Here is a 22,473-nt window from a genome sequence, read left to right on the forward strand (position 1 = left end):
TGCTTAGGGGCACCAGCAGCTTCTGCTGATTAAAATGATATGCGGCATGCCTATATTCTGTGTGTGACTGCAGCTGTATCTGCATAAGAAATGCTATGTTGCAGTGTATTGCTGGAAATCACTGTAATGTAGCATTTCGTAATGCAAATAAGACGCATTTTCATAAACAAAAGGCGCCCGACGTTAGCAGAGCTGCCAGCTGACTCATGCCAGGCATCTCCTTCAGAACTAGCGGCGGTGCTAGGGGGCACCAGCCAAAATCTTGCCTAGGGCATCATATTGGTTAGGGCCGGCTCTGGGCAAATAGATGAAAATATATAGGTATAGGAGGAAGATCTAGATGTGGTTGCAGTGAGGCACATTTTGGTAGAGTGTTACTGTAGCGTAGGCAGAGTATTATTTATTTATTTATTAGCAGTTTCTTATATAGCGCAGCATATTCCGTTGCGCTTTACAATTAGAGTATGAATGATAAATTAGCCCGTTATGTTTTACTGTACTGGGGAGGACTTGTGAGGAGGCAGAATCTGTTCCTGGATTTGTGTAACAGATGAGAGCTAACTCTAAGAAGTCAATGTAGGTCCTTTCATAACTATAAGGATATTGTACATATTAACTATGGGGCCTATGGGGGTCATTCCGAGTTGTTCGCTAGCTGCTTTCAGGTCGCAGCGCGGCGATTAGGTGAAAAAGCGGCATTTCTGCGCATGTGTACGGGCCGCAGTACGCACGCGCGATGTACTTTCACACAAAACTATGCAGTTTTACACAAGGGCGAGCGACGCTTTTCTGTCGTTCTGTTGATCGGTGAGTGATTGACAGGAAAGGGGTGTTTCAGGGTGGCAACTGACCGTTTTCCGGGAGTGTTCTAAAAAACGCAGGCGTGCCTGGGGAAACGGGGGAGTAGCTGGTCGAACGCAGGGCGTGTTTGTGACGTCAAATCAGGATCTAAACGGACTGAGGTGATCGCAAGGAAGGAGTAGGTCTGGAGCTGCTCAGAAACTGCATGAAAATGTTTACTTGCTCTTCTTCTAACCTTTTGTTCGTACTTCTCCTAAGCTAAGATACACTTCCCAGAGGGCGGCGGCCTAGCGTGTGCACTGCTGCTAAAAGCAGCTAGCGAGCGATCAACTCGGAATGAGGGCCAATGTACTAAGCCTTGGAGAGAGAGAAAGTGGACAGAGATAAAGTACCAGCTAATCAGCTCCTACGGAATGTTATAGGCTGGGTTTGAAAATGACAGGAGCTGATTGATTGGCACTTAACTCTTTCCACTTTATCTAAGGCTTAGTGCATAGACCTCAAAATGTCTATTTACTGGCCCATATGGTGCAATATCATGAGCCTCTTATTTCTGTGTGAACTCATGGCAAAAATATGCATGTCTTCCCTGGTACTGTACAAAGTTATCACAGTAAAAAAACAACTTGTAAGAAAATTTACTGTACTCAAAATGTTGATTTATACACGCAACATGCGTTATTGCACACAGTATTTTTCGGTGACTTCCTAATACTTGCATATTATAAAAACATGTTTGTGTTTTTCCAGGTACTACCTTATTTGCTTTAAGTTTCATGAAGACCCTCCAGTAAGCCCAGAATGCTGTGCAGCCATACTAGAAAAAGCAAATCTAGACCAATGGGTATTAGGAAAAACAAAGGTACAGTAATTGCTTTATGACTGGGGTATTAATGTGGTAACTCCCCCGTTTGATAGGATTACTCTTTTGGGTGGAGCTAGGGACTCCAAATTGTTGGCGTTTCTTCCAGTAGTAGAGTTAGGGCTGTGTTGGACAAGATGGCGCACTGCACATTGCCCTAATAAGTAAAAACAATACTTTACATCCTAGAAAGAGATAATAGCTCAATAACTTATCAGCTGGCATTTTCATGTAAGATACAGTAAATAAGATTTATAAGCTACAGATGTAGCCATGCTCATTTTGCTGCGATGCAGCATGCTGCAACACGGTTTGTAGAATGGCATGCCAGGCTGCGACTATTCGCATGAGTGCCGGCTGTGAGTAGTCGCAGCCTGGCACACAATGCAGCATGCCGTGATGCAACATGCAGCATCACAGTAAGATGAGCATGGCTACATCTGTATACCAAACACCAGGGGCAGATTCAGAGACAAATTACAGGGAGGGGTACTATAACCGGGGGTATCGGCTATTTGCCGCAGTATTCAGTTTGTGCATGCGCCTACACCAAAAAGAGGATGTGGTCATGAGTCACCTAGTGTGACTACGGCAGGTCCTGCTGCTGCTCCATACGCTATGTCTGGTAGCTCAGCCTCAGGAAGGAAGCGGAAATAAACACACTTCCACTTTATACCCCTTTCACACCGCAAATATATCCTGGGATATTGCCTGGTCGAGGTGCAGTCTAAAAGCACCACTTTTTAATATCCCGGGTCGAGTAACCCTGCATTTCAACCCGGTATTAAAGCAGTGTTAAACATTCATGTAAAAGTGCTGATTGGCTGTTCTTTGTGTGCCTTGATGATGTCAGCAGCCTGAGCCCTGCAACACAGGAGAGAACAGAGAGCATTAAGAATTAGAGCTATTAAGAATTACTGCATACCTCCCAACTTATTAAAAGTACAAAGAGGGATCTTGGGTGCACCTGAAAAGCCTGTATGAAAGGGGGCATGGCCTCGCAGCAGAGCCACAATTGTGAGTCACGCCCCCTTTTACCATCACTGAAGGGGGCATGCCCAGTGCTCTCTGAGCTGCTGGCATGCCCCCTCTCCCTCTGTCTCTGCGCATGGGCACAGCGTCTATTCACCACTGCTCTGCTAAGCAGAGCAGGAGAGACGGGAGCCTCCCAACTGCCTCCCATCCCCCCACCATGGAACACTGCAGTCCGGGGGTAGGACAGCGGGACAGTCCCAAAAAAAACGGAACTGGCACGTGAAAATCTGCACAGTTGAGAGGTATGTTGCTGGAACAGTTAAAGATGCAATTGCGTGTAAAAATATAGCTCTGTCAGCCATGATTTCTGCAATGCTGTGAGCTGTCCCCACCTTCTCTTTTTGTCCCCTTCTTACACCCCATCTTCCTGAGCCAAAAAAAGTCAATTTAAAATTAAATCCATGGTGTTTTAATTGCTGACCCGGGTTGAGATAAAAAGAGCCAACCCTGCAATAACCCGGGTTGAAAGTGTAGTGTGAAAGGGTCTGACCCATGTCCGACCTTGTCTGGACCCGGATTCAAAATACCGGGTCAGACCCGGGTTTGTGGTATACAAGGGGTATTAGTCTGATAATGAGAAGAGCACGGAGGTTGTGGTGTGGGTTTGCCTCATTGGATTGCTTAGAGAGTGATCCGTGGAGAAAGGTGCTAGGGAAACAAAATCTGTGGCAAAACGTTACAGGGGGGCACATGCCCCTCCATAAATCGACCACTGCCAAACACTATTCAATGAGTCCTCCAAGTTACCATATTTTTCATTAGCCTTTTAAAATTACTGTAGGTATAAGTTGGGGTTAGGTATGAAATCCTGGCAGTAGGAACAGTCAGACGACCGATAGATAGCAGGACCTCAATGACCAGAATCCTGACGGCATCTGGGTAAGTATTTCACCCTACCCCTAATCTTAACCCACCCCTCCCTCTACCTAACCCTAACTGCCCCCACAGTCTAACCCTAACCTTCCTTTAGTGCCTAACCCTAATTCCAACCCCAGTACTTACCTCCAGGATCCATCAGGATTCTGACCATCAGGATCCCACTGTCGGTCTTCTAGCTACATCTTGGAAGGCGGAAACATTCACAAAGTAATTCTGCAGAGAGATATCCAATTGTCAATCTGTTGTACTTATTAGTTTTAACTATAGAGAATATCTGTTCACATGGAACAAATTATAGACACTAACAACTTAGCCACACGCTCGCCTCATACAATGCCAATCTTCACGCAATTGGACAATGTTTTAAGTATTGTTCACACATCCAAGCCACACCACACATGCGTCTCAATTGTTACTGCACCCAGATGCAGAACAGATTTGGATACAGGGAGCGTGGAATTCAGTGCGTGTTCCAGGGAGGTAACAGTGAGGTGGCTGAGCATACCTGTGTCACTGACCGCAACTGTAAGTCCATTCTGATGGGCTCTTTGCTCTGCATGACGACTCTGCTTTGTGCCAGCGAGGAGGTCAAGCAATTATTTTCTGTGGCTAAACTTAATCAAGTTCTATCTTGTTCTCTGTTTTATGGCCAGCTAAGCTTATCCCAATGCCTCAGTATTGAATAAATGCTGAAGTCAAGGTTATAAAGCTGGAGCGCATGTTAAATGTCCTATTGAGCCGTACCATACTTTTATACTCTGCTTGTCCTCCCCCCCCCCCCCCCCCCCCATCTATTTTAAGCAATGATGTTGATCCTACAGAAATAGTTAATGTTTAAAACCATACAAATTCCAACAAAGGACATATTACTTCAACATTGGGATCACAACTTTCAGTAACATAAATGTGCCCTCTCCAGACCTTCATCTCATGTTAATATTCTTATTAAAAACAATGTTTCATTTTGCATTGTGGGTGTAAACATAGGCACTACTCAGCCACTCACGGCTTTGATCCACCCAACTTCTACCATTGCCTAGTGCCGACTTTTTTACCCCCTCAATCACCAACATCTTGGTCTGACTACCTATATGTGTCTACGTACTATGGTGCAGTTGCACAAAGTAGTAGATAAATAAGTAGCATTTTCTAGCAATTGGACTGGCAAAGCTCTGTTATGGTTTAGTGGTGACCTTTATTGTCACCTATTTTTTACTGCATGAGTTTTAATAAAGTTATAATTTTTTATTGTGTTTTATTAGGTTTTCCTCAAATATTACCATGTGGAACAGCTGGACCGACTAATAAAAACTATAGTTGGCAGAATTGTTTTTCTTCAATCCTGTGTCAAAGGATGGCTGGGGGCAAAGCGATACCAAAAGCTGAAGTTTAAAAGAGAGCAAAGTGCGGTGACAATACAATCCGGTAATCCACATCTGCAAACATTTTATGGATTTCTAATGCAGTTTACAACCATTATATAAACGCCTATGGTCACCCAGCAAATAGCACCGAACAGTACGATTTGCTTGAATGCAGCCTGATTAATACAATCCTACCTATTAACCTCATCCTAGTTTAATTACCTTTATATACAATGTTTTATCCAAAGAAAAGCAGAAAATGTAAAGAAATATTCTACCTTCACCAATCATGCTGTAAGAGAGATGGATAGGTGTCTGAGAATCTGGTTGTCTGGAAGATACTCCAACAGTGCATGCTCCTTGCAGGAGAAATAAGTGGAAGAGAATTCCTTACACTGTTGCTGTACCTGGTCAGTTTGGTGGCCTGGGCAGGCTTGGCTGTGTGCCCGTTCATTCCATCTCTCTTCCCCTTGTAAATATTTTATTAATGAGAAAGTGCAGGGTTCCCTCCAATATCCCTCTTTCTCCCCACCCCCTGCTCCATTGACTTCTGTCTTACATTCTTCTCTCTTCACTTCTTTTTCTGTTTTTCTAACTCTACCTCTTCCCTTCTCTTGTCAGGCTGTCCTCCCGGCTAACATTTTGTCATACAGTAGCATGCAAAAGTCTTTGGCCAAGGAAAATAATTGTTAATAAAAGATCAAATGTAGTAAAATAATGAAAATATTTATTCATAATAATCTTTCACATGAACTAAAGAGTATTAAAATGATTTATAATTTTATAGTTTAGCATAAATCTGATTAAACTTGGCTTTCGGCAATTTCTCCTCCTTTGGCGCATACCACTGCATTCGAGACACAAACTTTTATAAAGTTTTATACTGTAAGTTATGCCTTTCCAGGCTTTGTTCAGACATTCCCATTACATTTCTGTCTAATTCATCCTAGAGTTCCTCAATGGCATTGAGATCAGGTAACTGAGGAGGCCATGTCTTAATTTGAAGAACTTTCTACTTTACTTTTCAATAAGTGATACACAGTTTATATGTGTGCTTAGGGTCCTTATCTTGTTGCATAATGAACCCCTTTCCAATAGTTTGAATTCCACTTGGTACAGTGTGATGTACTAAAATACTGTGATATAGTTTCTTATCCGTAGTTGATGTTATTTGAACTAAAGCTCCAATCTTTCCTCCACCAAAACCACCCCAAATCATGACAAAGCCACCACCATCTTTAACTGTATGATTTGTACAATTATCTAGCACACGTTCTCCAACCATTTTTCGAACATAGTGAAGTCTTCTGGTTCCAAAATGTTCACAATTGGACTCGTCGGTCCAAAATCCTTTTTTCCACTGATCCAGTGTCCAATACCATTGTTCTTTGGCCCATCGAAAGCAATTTACTTTGTTTATAAACCTCAACAATGGTTTTCTGCAAACTATGCAGCTCATTAGTTGCCAAGGTCAACTTCTCCACTGGATCACTTCTCTACTCTTTTCACTGCTTTATGAATAGACCCCTAAATGATGTACTTTATCATATGAATAAAATACACTTCTGTTTACATTTAGTATGGTAAATTAAGTATACTACATTTGAAGTAAAGTCCTAAAGTCTTGTTTCTAATCGTGATAATGATTTTAGGGTGCAATTAAAGGTGATATTCATTCAGATAGAGCAATATAAGTAAACATAAAAGCTTTGGCCAAGACTTTGCCATCATGATTTTAATCAATACCTCCAATTTTTTAGAAATCTCCGACCAGGCACCAAAATACCAGAATATGAACAAAAGTGTTGCCACATCAGGATGGGAACATTGTCATATATTAATAGGGCATGAAACACATCTGAAGAGCCAACCTTCTCTATAATTTGCACTTACAGTATTGCACGCACAAAGTGTCAGGTTCATATGACTCCTGTTCACCGACGCTCTACTGTGCACAGTCATATCTCCTGACATTCTGACTTTGTGACACAGGTCTGAAAATGCAAATATAGGGTGAGATGTATCAAAACCTTCTAAAGAGAACAAGCGCAAAAGTTGCCCTTATTAACCAATCAGCTTCTAGCTATCATTTAACAAGTACATTCTATGAGATGATAACTAAAATATTATTGGTGGTTTGAGCAACTTCTCCACCTGTCCTATTTAGAATGTTTGATACATCTCCCCCATGGTGTGAACCCTACAGTGCTGATTGACATCTACCCCAGACACCATGGGGGTTATTCAGGTCGCATCGCATTAACCCTGGTGGTGGTGGCGGCACTTCGCATGTGCAGGTCCCATCCTGCACATGCATGCAGTTAATGCAATTGGGTTGCATTAACTGATAACGCCTCTGCCTGATTGACAGGCAGAGGCGTGGGCGTTCAGAAATAGTTGCAGGGGCAGCGCAGGGTAAACGGGGTGTGTCGGCAGTGTTTTCGGGGTGACTGCATGTCGTCAGACGCTGCCACTTCGATTGAAAAAATGGCGGCGAGACTCCTGACGTCGCAGCCAGGCTGTGCTGGATGGATTCATCCATAGTTTCTGCAATCACGCTCTAATTGGAGCTCGATCGCAATTAGAGCGTGATGGCAGTTAGTGGGCATTGGGTAGCATGCTGGGCAGCCTTGCCCTGAGATGGGTGGCCCCCAGCATGCAAAAAAAGGATTGCAGATTCTGCTAAAAAACAATCTGCAATCCTCAGTGAATAGGGTCCCATGTGTGGTATATTTATTAAGTCTTATACTGTATACTTAGGAAAACAGCTGCATTCTAATTTCTTTTTTTTTTAAAGCTTACAGGGGTCATGTTGTACGTAAAGAAATACACACAAAGGCAGAGAAGATGGAAGATTTCATTACAAAGTTCCAAGCACGTGCGTATGCATTTTCCTCCCAATATACCATTGTTCTACAGTAACAGTTGCATTTTTTCATCACTCATGTACGATGTACTTCAGGTGCCAGAGGCTACTTAGTAAGGAAGAAAAGGAAGGACATGCTGAAAGAAAAGGATGACGCGGCAACTACAATCCAATCTCACTACCGCGGCTTCAAGGAGAGAAGGAGCTTTCAGAGAAAAAGGTATTTTTATAATTTATATAAACACCAAAGACTAGTGTTATCAGATGTTCATCATATACTCATGGGGCTTAGGGTGGCATCCAATTAGCCGCAGTACTTTACCTTGGCTAACTGACTCACCCGAGTCTATCCTATTATCCCTGATGCTGGCACTTTCTGTTATAATTGGATAGCCCGATAATGACCATCGGGAAAAAAATCACGATAAAAGCCATTTTTTTTTCGGTGCAAAAAATTACCTCGGCTAACAGGATACCCAACCCCCTCCACCTCCCCGAAGGCCTATTTTATTTTTCAAGGAAGATGTTTCAATGTTGGATGCACATGTATGCCTTCTCATATAACATGTCATTCAACAGGCATCAACAATATTGAAAAAAAAGTAAATGGCTTTTTAATAAATAAAAGTGTAATTAGCCTTTAAGCAAAACAAGACACACTACCATGGGAAACGAGGCTGTAACACTACCATGGAACACTAGGTTGTAATACAGACATGTCTGGCACAATGAACGCAATATTAGATTTGCAGTATTCTATACTTATCGAAATTTACACAACAGTACCTAATACTATATATGGAGAAAAGCTCCATATATTAAAAGCTCTATGTAAGAACTCCTCCTCGCCCCCCATTTCCCCACTACCCTTCCACACCGGTGGTACCTGTTTTATTTTTATTTTTTATTATTTAAAAAAATATTTTTTTCCCCCTAAAGTAATGATATTAAATTATATTTTTTCTTTCTCCTATTTACAAGTATTTAAATATATATATTTGTAATTATTAATTAATTTTCCTGAAAAGTGGAACTCGAAACCCAAGTGGGGGTTCCCAGTTGTACTACACATACTGTATGCAGAAGTTCCCAAGACTGGCTAGCAAAGTATTGGTTAGCTGAGCCGGGATGCAGTTACATTGCCGGCAGTCGGGATCCCGGCGGTCAGAAGCCCGCTGAGCATCCCTGGCAGATTTAGATTTGGGAGGGTAACATGTCCTAGCTAAACTCTAAATTACAATCATTGGGGGTAATTCAGAGTTGATCGCAGCAGCAAATTTGTTAGCAGTTGGGCAAAACCATGTGCACTGCAGGTGTGGCAGATATAACATGTGCAGAGAGAGTTCGATTTGGGTGGGTTATTTTGTTTCTGTGCAGGGTAAATACTGGCTGCTTTATGTTTACACTGCAATTTAGATTTCAGTTTGAACACACCACCCATACTTGCCTACTTTTGAAAACTAGTTTCAGGGAGATTTTAGTCTGCATCAGAACGCGCCGTGCACAGCACGGACCTCTGTTTAGGGGGCGTGTCATTCTCCACCCAAAGGGGTGTTCTGCAGTGGCAGGTGGTAATTTAAGTGCAGCGTGCTACCAGAGAGGGATTTTGTATGGGTGGCATGTGCAGTTGTAAAAATTGCTAATTTACATTGCACCCAAGTCAGAATGATCCCCAGTATGTGACAATGGTTGACTCAACAAAAATTAGTCCTGAGTAATGAGTATTTTTAAAACCTCCACTGTTTGGGCACCCCAGTGGGCAGTGCCATCCTACACACACAGATACACACACGGGCAGTGCCATCCTACACACACACAGGCAGTGCCAACCTACACACACACAGGCAGTGCTATCCTATACACACATGGGCAGTGCCATCCTACACACAGGGGCAGTGTCATATTACACACAGACACGCTGGAGGCAGTGCCATATTACACACACACACACTGGGGGCAGTGTCATATTACACACACGCACACTGGGGGCAGTGCCTTATTACACACACCCACACACACACTGGGGACAGTGCCATTTTACACACATGCACACTAGGGAAAGTGCCATATTACCCACACACACACACTGGGGGCAGTGCCATATTACACACACGCACACCCACACACACACTGGGGACAGTGCCATTTTACACACACGCACACTGGGGGAAGTCTCATATTACACACACGCACACCCACACACACACTGGGGACAGTGCCATTTTACACACATGCACACAGGGGGAAGTCCCATATTACACACACACACACACACACACACACTGGGGGCAGTGCCATATTACACACACGCACACCCACACCTGGGACCGTGCCATTTTACACACATGCACACTGGGGGAAGTGCCATATTACACACACACACACACACACACTAGGGGCAGTGCCATCCTAAACACACACTCACTGGGGACAGTGCCTTATTACACACACACACACACACACACACACACACACACACACACACACACGCAATGGGAGCAGCACCATCCTACACACACAAACACACACACACACACACACACACACTGGGGGTAGTGCCATCCACAACACACACACTGGGAGTAGTGCCATCCTGGACACACACACACACACACACACACACACACACACACTGGCATATTACACACACTGGGCGACAGTGCCATCCTGAACACACACACACTGGGGGCATTGCCATATTACACACACACACACACACACACACACACACACACACGCAATGGGAGCAGCACCATCCTACACACACACACACACACACACACACACACACACACACACTGGGGGTAGTGCCATCCAGAACACACACACTGGGAGTAGTGCCATCCTGAACACACACACACACACTGGGGGCATTGCCATATTACACACACACACACACACACACACACACACACACACAATGGGAGCAGCACCATCCTACACACACACACACACACACACACACAATGGGAGCAGCACCATCCTACACACACACACACACACACACACACACACACACACACACACACACACTGGGAGTAGTGCCATCCAGAACACACACACACTGTTGTAAATGACCAGATGTAAGGAGTGGGTGGGGGCAGGGGAGTATGTAGTAGCAGGGAAGGTGAGCACCCAGTGTAATGGGAGGGAGAGAGGAGCTGGGGATTATTACCAAGTGGTGGGGGAGGAGGTATTCACTCACTATGTGGTAGGGGGTGTTACTGGTGCTCTCAGCTGTCCTTCTTGCTCCCAGTCCCCAGCGGGCCGTTGCTGTCACATCGCTGGGCGGCTCTATGATTACTTCAGAACAGTACCGCAGCCAGCATTTTGCTCCCTCTGTGCGGGACATGTGGTACTACACTGCCCAATCACTGCCCAGAAATGTCATCACTAGAGGCAGCATGTAATCAGCTGCTGTGTCTTCAGATAGGCTGCTATTTCCTGTTGCTAAATGCTATGTACTGGTCTCCAGGAAAATGGTGACCTGTGCATGCATTACAGTCCGGGTGCTGCAGTTAATAATCCGGGGGATTTGTGTGGTGTGTCGGGGCAGCGTGAGACTCCACTGTGATCCGGGAGTCTCCCGCAGGATGCGGGAGGGTAGGCAAGTATGCCACCACACCCAAATCTAACTCTCTCTGCACATGCTATATCTCCCCCCCCCCCCCTGCAGTGCACATGGTTTTGCCCAACTGCTAACAAAATTCCTGCTGCGATCAACTCTGAATTAGGCCCATTGTGTTGTACAGTATATCCAATAGCAGACGGTATTTTTTCTGCATGTAAAAAAAAATACAAATAATAAGATTGCATTTGCCCCCCTTACACTTACCCTTTGCTCCTAACTGTAATTGAGATCCATTGTCATACAGTATGTTCTGATAAATATGTTTGCACTGTGTGAAATTATATTTCTATTTGTTGAATATATTATACACTTTATTTGACCATAGGCTGTTGTTAGCTGTTAACAGTTACATTCACTATGTATTCAGCATTATAATAACCATCTCTATGATGTATTTCATCTAATCTACAGTATATTTTATTTTGAATGGAACAACTTTAAATTCAAATAGTATTTTCACAACCCTCAAAATAAATATGAACACATCCTCCATACTGTATTGTAGATATTATAACCCTGAAACAATTAGTAGAGACTATAATTTCATGTTTCTAGATTAATACATGGAGTGGGGTAAATGTAATAGCCATTTAAAAGGCAACCTTGTATCGCCTTTTAAATGAATGCTACTTTAAAATGGGTGTGGATTATTAGAGCTACACTAAAAAGGTCTACAGTCAATAGGTCTACCCCTAATGGTAGACATGCATTAGGTTGACAGGGTCAAAAGGTCGACACAAAAAAAGGTAGACAACTTTTTTTTTTTGGGGGGGGGGGGGGGGTTGTGTTACTTTTCTGCAACAAACAAGCCCCATTAGTGTACTGCGTACCCTCGCATGGCTCGCTTTGGTCGCTATGCTTCGGGCAAGGTGCCTCGCTGTGCTCGGCACAGGTTACTGTTCCTAATCGTAGTCCACGTTGATGGTAACATATGAAAAAGCTGAATTTTTTTAAAAATAGTGTCTACCATATGTGTGTCAACCATTATCATGTCGAGCTTTTGACCCTGTCGACCTAATGCATGTCTACCGTTAGTGGTAGACCTTTTGACTGTAGACCTTTAAAGTGTAGATATATAGTCCGGATACGCTTTAAAACATAGGGAAGACTCACAGGGAAGCCCCCAAACCCTGCGGTTTGCAGACAATGGGGTATATTCAATTAAAGTCGGATCCATTCCGACATGCATTTGTCTGAATGGATCCGACAAGCCCTATTCAATGAGCGGCCAAATCCGACTGTCGGATTTGAGCCAAATCCGACTGTCTGATTTGGCCGTTCCCGGTGTCCCGTTCTGCTGTCGGCGGCTGCTCGGTGCGCTGTCAGCGGCGGCTGGGGGGAGCGGTCAGCGGCGGCAGGAGGAGCTGTCAGCGGCGGCTGCCTGGAGTGAGGAGCCTGGCCAGGGGGACACCCTGCTCAATCCGACTTTATTTAAAGTTGGATTGAGATTGGCGGAAATGGGACCAAAACCTGTTGAATTTGGTCCCGTTTTCAACAGAAGCAAGCGGATCAGCGGCTATTCCGCTGATCCACGTGCTTTCCGTCTAGTCGAATTCCCAAATTTGTCAGAACAAAAAGCCAGGGATCGAATAGATCGGAACCCCTTCCGACCTGAAAGATCGAAAAGTGCCGTCTTTCAGACAAGATGGCAGTTTCGACAGCAATTGTATATACCCCTATTACATTTACCCCAGAGTGCCTTTTTTAATAACGGGTACCAATACTCAGAAAACTTTTACTAGTACTCACCTAACGTACAAGTTAATACATGATTTACAGTAGATTCCATACTCTGGACAAGTCTTCAGATGATTATTTTCCTGTTTCCATAACCAAATGTTATTTTTTCTTAAATAAGGTGTTGCCACTTTGAAGCACCAGAAAAAAGCACTAAATTAAATAAATGTATATTCTTCATAAATAGAAAAAAAATTGAAGTAAAGACCTTAATACAATAATACAATACAAACTTGATGCATTGGCAGGGAATCATTGCAGAGGAAACAAAGTAAAGATACACATGACATGACAATAATTGATCAATCAGAGGAGAAGACTGACACCGAACAACCAACTAATGCCAAAAGTGAAGATGAAGCAGCCGTGGTAATACAAAGCCATATCAGAGGTCACCTGCAAAGGAAGCATATGAAAGATGGACACCAAAGAAACCAAGATGAAGAGAACTTACAGCATTCTGAACAAGAAATAGAAGATGCCGTGGGGCAGGAAAATAATCGGGTGGAGTCTAAAATGGACATCGATGACGATGCTTGTCTGGAGCAGAAAAATAACTCCGGTGACTTAGACGTTGACACAAATGATAAAAGAGAAGATAAAGATGAAGCTGCTACACTTATTCAAAGCAACTACCGTGGCTACAGAGATAGAAATAAACTCCAAGAGGAGAGGCAGGCAGAGAAAAAAAGTACATCCTTGTCCAACAGTCATGATATGAATCATGACACAGACAGCGAAATCCAAAAAGATCTCCACCAGGTTGCTGGGGAAAAGATATCCATAAAGGACGAAGAATCCTATGAGAACAGTATAGAACATCTTGAAAACCAACACGATAAAGACAAGGCAGCCGTAGTCATACAAAGTAATGGTCAAAGAGATGGAGAAAAACTAAAGAAAGAAGGAAAATTAAAGAGGAACAACACATTGGAAGAGGACAGAACAAGTAATAAAGCACTGAGTGTGCTAAAGGAGATTGAAGATTTGGCCCTCTTTACAGAGCAGGTGAGTAACAGCAAAGTAATAGAATACCCAAGCGTGGAATCAGGCGCTTACGGGTGAGTTTTTCTAATGCAGCTGCTAAATGTAGATATTAGTCAGACCTACTAAACACAACAGATACACAGAAAGTAGCAGCGCTAAATAAAATTAAATGGGTGGATGAGTGATTAAACAGTTAAAATATTTAATAGTGATATTAAAAACATAAGAAGAGAATTACTGCCATAATCACCAATTGTTGAGATCTATACTCTCCCCTCCTTGGTTAGGAGCAGGAAATAAGCAATACAGGGACTTTATAGCACAATTTCGCCTGGACAGGTAATGCACACATTCACCGTTAGAGGTATAGGGGGTAATTCCAAGTTGATCGCAGCTGGAACGTTTTTAGCAGTTGGGCAAAACCATGTGCACTGCAGGGGAGGCAGATATCACATGTTCAGAGAGAGTTAGATTTGGGTGGGTTATATTGTTCCTGTGCAGGGTAAATACTGGCTGCTTTATTTTTACACTGCAATTTAGATTGCAGATTGAACACACCACACCCAAATCTAACTCTCTCTGCACATGTTATATCTGCCTCCCCTGCAGTGCACATGGTTTTGCCCAACTGCTAAAAAATTTCTTGCTGCGATCAACTTGGAATTACCCCCATAGTTCAAAAATTGTTGCAGAACCTCAGCATGGTTTCTGAAAGTCTTCACCAGTCACACAGTGCCTGTATAGATCTCAACAATTGGTGCTTATGGCAGTCATTCACTTCTTATGTTTTTAATATCACTATTAAATATTTTAACTGTTTAATCACTCATCCATCCATTTAATTTTATCTAGCGCTGCTACTTTCTGTGCATCAGGTGATACCAGGTCTGTCCTGGTGACTAAACTGAAGTCTAAAATAGGTACTATTTAGTTGAGCTCTAAATTATTTAAAGAATAGAAGTTGCTAAAGCGCTCTCATATATTAACAGAAGTAATATTCATTGTGTATCTGCTATTTCCTTTCCACATGATTTTAGGGACGTATAAACTTGATAAAAAAAAACTCATGTCAACCTTTTTTTATGTCAAGCATTTTTATGTCGGCATTTTTACCCTGCTGACCATTTGCGCTGTCTACCTTTTCCATGACAACCTTTTGACCCTGTTGACGTTTTGCATGGTGACCATTTAGGATCAACCTATTGTCTGTCTATCTTTTTACTGTAGGTTTGTTGAACCACACCCCTCTCTATAACTTACACTTCTTTCTCTCTCTCTCTCTCTCTCTCTCTCACTCTCTCTCTCTCTCTCTTCCCTGTCTCTCTATACCTTGCACTTCTTTCTTCCTATCTGTCTCTCTATACCTTGCACTTCTTTCTTCCTATCTGTCTCTCTATACCTTATACTTCTTTCTCTCCCTCTCTCCCTCCTTCCCTCCCTTTTTCTCTGTACCTATCTCTCTGTCATTCTCTCTCTTTACTTCACAGTAACTCATTATCCCTAATTCATCCTCCCATGAAAGAAATGGTTCAGAACAGTTCTGCCTCATCACCTTCCAAATCGCATATCTCAAACAGAATATATTTTTTCTGTGAGATTTCTGTTAATATGGCAATATGTAATAAAAGTAGGTCCTTTCAATTCATTGCTGTTTTCTTTCCAGTTTTCAGATGCAAGTTTAAGTGCTTCATAAAGAGAACTGCTAGCTGTTTCCTGTTTCTGTTTCTTGCTGTTTTACTGTAAATTTCAACTTTAAACCTACTAGTTGCCTTTTAACGTAACCTCAATGTTGGTTAGGACAATTGTGACAAAAATGACAGAAAATGATAGTTCATGACTAGTGCAGTGTTTTCCACAATAGTGAAAATGATAGCACTCTCCAGACTTCTATAATGATAATACACAAAGATAATTTATTAAGGAAAAAATGAAGAAAAAAAACATCTCACAGTTCCAAATGGTTACAAGTTAACCGACGTTTCGGTCCAAGCCAGGACCTTTTTCAAGGTGCAGTAACGTAGTCACAAGTGTAAAAGATAACAGCAGCCAGCAGCAAGGAACTAGAACTGAGGACTATGCCTCCCAGGCCCCTGCTAAATACCCTAAGCAGTCAGTCAGTTGTCATACAGGACTGGACTGATTACAATATTGAGATACTCAGACAATTACATGACTTTAGTACCTATACTGGTCAGAATACCAACCCTATCCCGGGTTTTAAAATCTTCGTCGATCAACTTTTGTTGACAGGCCTTAAAGCCAAGTGGATTGACAAGAATACCTTTGAGTTCTTGACTGTAGATTTTCCAGGTTGCCCTATCATATACACTCTTCCTAAAATCCATAAAACCCTCTCTCACCCACCTGGCAGGTCAATTATTTCAGCTAGGAAATCATTGTTGCAACCGTTGGAAATATATGTTGATTCCTTCTTACATCCCATAGTACACCAGAGTGATAGCTATGTGCGGGATACATCCGATTTTTTGAACAAGCTCTCCAATATTCATTTGAAAATGGACAACATATTAATGGCAACCATGGATGTTGGCTCACTATATACCATCATTATACATGAACAAGGTCTTCAAGCTCCAGGACAGCAATGGGGTCCAATTTGGCACCTGCTTATGCCAGCATTTATATGACAGCCTATGAACGGACACACATCTTCACTACATATGGTCCTAAGATTATTTTTTACAAAAGGTTTATTGACAATGTCTTTTTGCTTTGGAATGACACTATTGAGTCTTTTCATGAGATGGTTACAGCCCTTAATTTAGATAATCCGGTCAAATTTACTCACCATGTCGATGTCAGATTGACTTATTGGACATTACAGTGATACTAGAAGACAATACTATTCAAACAAAACTATTTAGGAAACCCACGGACAGGAATACCCTATTACTACATAGTAGTGGCCTTTACTATGTCGGTATGACCACCAGGCGATTTCGTGATCGAATGGCAAATCATCACACTTCTATTCATCAAGCAATTGAATCAGGAACAGCCGAACAACCTCTGGCACGCCACTTTCTTCACTTACGACATCTAGTTTCCAATTTACGGTGTAAACTTATTGACTGGATCCCACCTCCGGCACGTGGTGGTGATAGGGCACTTTTTTTACGCAAAAAAACTTATTAGATCCTTAGATTGGATACAATTGCCCCAAGGGGCATGAACGAAAATAACCCACTGTCTATTTTCCTTAAATAAACAATGATTAGCCAGTAGTCTATAATGGCACTGTATGGAGATACAGTTCATTAGTATATTATCAATGTTGTGCCTACTTGATATTAACTAGGTTAGTATTGTGTTTGCTCTTCCATAGGCTCTATTGAATATGTCAATGAGATTGCTATTTGGTCTGTATTTGGTCCCTGAGCCCCATTCAGGCTCATCTGCGAGTAGTAGTCCCTATCTAGTAGATTTATACTTTCCACTGTTTGTAATTTTCTCTTTTTTATATATATAGTCCTGTACTCTAACTCCATCTGCAGGGATGGATTAATAATGGGGCTGATGGAGCTGCAGCTCCAAGCCCACGCTCCAAACAGGCCCACAGCTTCTGCAGAGCTATGTGCTGCAGTAGATAGGAAAAATAATTTCCTTCAACTGAAGCGTTCCTGGCCCTGCCTCCTCCGACCTCATTCCTCCCCTTCCGCTCCTAACCCTGGACAAGTCAAATTACTTTCTAACAAATATTTAAAATGCCTTCTCTAATATATACTGCGGATACCATGTGCTATAAATGTGCGCTGTACTTCGCAAAACACTGCATCCCATAAGAGAAAACAATACACCCACACATTATCTGAGTTCCAAAGCTCATTGATTTATATATTTGTTATTAAAAGGATATGTATACAATATATCACATGTACAGTATATATATTTACATGGTTACAATTTACACAGTAAGCAGTTATTACAAACTAATTCATTACAGACACAGCCAGCAATACATCCCCATATTTTGCTATATATGCACCCTCTGCTCCATATCACTCTCTCTCTCAGTAAAATCATACAGCCACTGGACAGATAGCATCTCAACCATCACCTGGGACAAAACAGAGCAGCTGGCTCTGTGTGTGGCATCAGCTATACATTGAGTCTGTTGGGGGTATCTAGCTCTCTTGTTATTGGTCTAGGGGAGAGAACTTTCTCATTCATGATGAGTCATTGGTCAGTATGAGGGCTTTTGTTCAAGGTTGCTGGTCTCTGGTTTCCTGTCCATCACATGCTCCTTTGAATATATATTCTTTTGTTCCAGTAAAAGTGACTTCATATTCCTACATTTAATCATATCTACTCATGGCAATGTGCTACAACCTAACCACAGGCATCAAATGAATCTACACATTAATCTGGTTACTTTGACAGTAAGCACGACATGTCCATCTTGCTCCGCTCCAGCAAAACACATACATGACGTTACTCCATTATATAATTTAAAACCTTATGATGTCTGGTGCTTGGTATGTTCAATTTATGTGCTGTATGAAACATGTGTTGAATATATCTTTGTGGCATGTCTGTGTAAATGCGATAAGCATAGCGACTCATAATGTGTGGAGTCTCTATGTAATATTTTTGACTTCGACACCCCGCCGCGGCACCAGTCAGTGAATCGCATGCCCGGTGCAGCGGAAGGCTCTCCAAGCCCTCCCTGCACCGCAGTCACTCGCTGCCTACCCACGCGCATGACATCGCACCATGATGTCACGAATGTGCCGCCCCCGCTTCCACCACGCAAATGCTCATCTCATTATCAACACAGCAGTACAGGGCAGTCAAAGCACTAAGCAGTGACACCAATCTGTGCCCCTCCATGAAAGGGGTCAGCCGTCTCTTCCTCCTGACTGCAGTGAGCCAGTGACTGAGGTGAGGCATCAGACGATATGACCCATACCTGTGGGCTGCGGCTCTAGCCTGTAAGTAATATGGTATGCTGGGCATGGGCAGCAGGGCAGACTGCTTATTAAAGATGCAGTGTGTGTGTGTGTGTGTGTGTGTGTGTGTGTGTGTGTGTATGTATGTGTATATATATATATATATATATATATATATAAAATGTGTACAGTGTGTACATTATAGTATGTATATATTATTCATGTGTGTGTATGTATATGTGTGTGTATATATATATATATATATATATATATAATATATATATATAGAACAGGTATGAACCGTCACTCCGTGCTGCAAAATCTTGCTTCTTGGTGCCCTCAGTAGAAATTGTAGATAGTAGACATGGAGACTGCGGCACTCAATTTCAAATAAGGCTTTTTACTGAAGCATATCAAAGGTTTAAAGAATGCCTAGACAAGGCCGACGTTTCGGTGCTACAAGCACCGTTTTCAAGGCAGGCATGAAGAACTTGGTAAGAATAGCTAACAAGACTAACACACATAGAAATCTTACCTAAATAGGTGAGCAGCCTTCACGCCGCTGGAGAGCTGGGACCGGCGTCCGCTTCCGCCCGCTGCAGCTGCATCCGCGTCACTACCGGTGACGTCAGCCGGCTTCCTGTCGCGTAACCATGGCAACGCGTCCCGTAGTCACGGCAACGCGTCTAGTGCATGTTCCTACAGTATCTCTAATATCTACCCTTTGTTCACCGCTCTCTGTTTTCCATGTGTCTCTTCCTCTCTCCTTACCTATTTATTTTGTCTGTCACTCACCTTATGTGTCAGTATCTTCATCCCAGGTAACTCTATCTATCCCCACATGCTCTCCTTGTGTCCCTATGGGATGTACTGTAGTTATGTGACCGGTGGTCAGGAGACCGCAGGTCACAATACCGACCACTACATGCCGACCAGCAGGGACTATTTCCACTCATGGGCGTCCACGACACCCATAGAGTGGGAACAGAACCTGTGGCGAGTGCAGCCCGCATCACTCCTGAACACCGGTCACACATACCCAAACCGTTCCTACACCTCTCACTTCTTCCATCCCTCTCTCACCACCTGCTACCCTCTCACCCAATGCTTCCCTCACTCAGTCCCTGCACCTCTCACACTCTCCATCCCTTGCTCAACCCCTGGTCCTCTCACTCCCTACTACCCTCTCATGACCTATGTAGTGCCTCTCACCCATAGCATTTCTCACTCCCTGCTTCCCTCACTCTGGGGTCTATTCATGACGCAGTGAAAACTGTGGAGAAGTTTTCAATGCGTGTGTGTGTGTGTGTGTGTGTGTGTGTGTGTGTGTGTTAGTTAGTGTGTATATATATATATATATATATATATATACACTGCTCAAATAAATAAAGGGAACACTTAAACAACACAATGTAACTCCAAGTCAATCACACTTCTGTGAAATCAAACTGTCCACTTAGGAAGCAACACTGATTGACAATCAATTTCACATGCTGTTGTGCAAATGGAATAGACAACAGGTGGAAGTTATAGGCAATTAGCAAGACACCCCCAATAAAGGAGTTGTTCTTCAGGTGGTGACCACAGACCACTTCTCAGCTCCTAGGCTTTCTGGCTGATGTTTTGGTCACTTTTGAAAGCTGGCGGTGCTTTCACTCTAGTGGTAGCATGAGACGGAGTCTACAACCCACACAAGTGGCTCAGGTAGTGCAGCTCATCCAGGATGGAACATCAATGCGAGCTATGGCAAGAAGGTTTGCTGTGTCTGTCAGCGTAGTGTCCATAGCATGGAGGCGCTACCAGGAGACAGGCCAGTACATCAGGAGACGTGGAGGAGGCCATAGGAGGGCAACAACCCAGAAGCAGGACCGCTACCTCCGCCTTTGTGCAAGGAGGAACAGGAGGAGCACTGCCAGAGCCCTGCAAAATGACCTCCAGCAAGCCACAAATGTGCATGTATCTATTCAAACGATCAGAAACAGACTCCATGAGGGTGGTATGAGGGCCCGATGTCCACAGGTGGGGGTTGTGCTTACAGCCCAACACCGTGCATGACGTTTGGCATTTGCCAGAGAACACCAAGATTGGCAAATTCGCCATTGGTGCCCTGTGCTCTTCACAGATGAAAGCAGGTTCTCACTGAGCACATGTGACAGAGGTGACAGAGTCTGGAGACGCCAAGGAGAATGTTCTGCTGCCTGCAACATCCTCCAGCATGACCGGTTTGGCAGTGGGTCAGTAATGGTGTGGGGTGGCATTTCTTTGGGGGGGCCGCACAGCCCTCCATGTACATGCCAGGGGTAGCCTGACTGCCATTAGGTACCGAGATGAGATCGTCAGACCCCTTGTGAGACCATATGCTGGTGTGGTTGACCCTGGGTTCCTCCTAATGCAAGACAATGCTAGACCTCATGTGGCTGGAGTGTGTCAGCAGTTCCTGCAAGACGAAAGCATTGATGCTATGGACTTGCCCGCCCGTTCCCCAGACCTGAATCCAATTGAGCACATCTGGGACATCATGTCTCGCTCCATCCACCAACGCCACGTTGTACCACAGACTGTCCAGGAGTTGGCGGATGCTTTAGTCCAGGTCTGGGAGGAGATACCTCAGGAGACCATCTGCCACCTCATCAGGAGCATGCCCAGGCATTGTAGGGAGGACATACAGGCACGTGGAGGCCACACACACTACTGAGCCTCATTTTGACTTGTTTTAAGTACATTACATCAAAGTTGGATCAGCCTGTAGTGTGTTTTTCCACTTTAATTTTCAGTGTGACTCCAAATCCAGACCTCCATGGGTTAATAAATTTGATTTCCATTGATAATTTTTGTGTGATTTTGTTGACAGCACATTCAACTATGTAAAGAACAAAGTATTTAATAAGAATATTTCATTCATTCAGATCTAGGATGTGTTATTTTAGTGTTCCCTTTATCTTTTTGAGCAGTACAGTATATATATATATATATATATATATATATATAAGGTTCCTTAATGCGGTATTATTAATCGATATGGTAAGGTCTAATTACAATTACCCTGGAATCAATTTTCTGTTAAATACAGCTATCTTAGGCAGCTACCCCAAGAGGAATGGCCCTTTGCCAATATGGGCCTATAGAGGTAAATATAAAGAAAAAATATATCTGAGGAGTGCTCTTATTTAATGGACATTCCAATAAATTTATGGCTATGAACTGAGGATGCTCTGTTTGTACCTTATATACACATATACCCAAATGTTAAAAACATTTTTTATTAAAATGCAAAATAACATATTCAAAAATAAATTTTCATAATCATTTCTGACAAAAATGTCAACTACTTTAAAAACTTGTTCAGTATGTTTGTTCAGTTTTTGTTAATACAATGATAAAATATTACAATAAAATATTTT

At 42.9% G+C, this 22,473-nt stretch overlaps 1 protein-coding gene across 3 annotated transcripts in view; it reads left to right on the forward strand.

Annotated features, from left to right (window-relative positions):
- Positions 1-22,473, forward strand: part of MYO3A (myosin IIIA) — a 527,514-nt gene that overhangs the window by 389,017 nt on the left and 116,024 nt on the right. For all 3 annotated transcript variants that reach the window (XM_063921638.1, XM_063921639.1, XM_063921641.1), the window contains 5 exons: positions 1,552-1,663; positions 4,840-5,002; positions 7,739-7,819; positions 7,904-8,027; positions 13,424-14,183. In XM_063921638.1, the coding sequence (XP_063777708.1) occupies positions 1,552-1,663; positions 4,840-5,002; positions 7,739-7,819; positions 7,904-8,027; positions 13,424-14,183 (1,240 nt within the window). The remainder of the gene's footprint in view (positions 1-1,551; positions 1,664-4,839; positions 5,003-7,738; positions 7,820-7,903; positions 8,028-13,423; positions 14,184-22,473) is intronic.

This window comes from Pseudophryne corroboree, chromosome 5 (genome assembly GCF_028390025.1).
Source record: "Pseudophryne corroboree isolate aPseCor3 chromosome 5, aPseCor3.hap2, whole genome shotgun sequence".
In the NCBI taxonomy this organism is placed as follows: Eukaryota; Metazoa; Chordata; class Amphibia; order Anura; family Myobatrachidae; genus Pseudophryne; species Pseudophryne corroboree.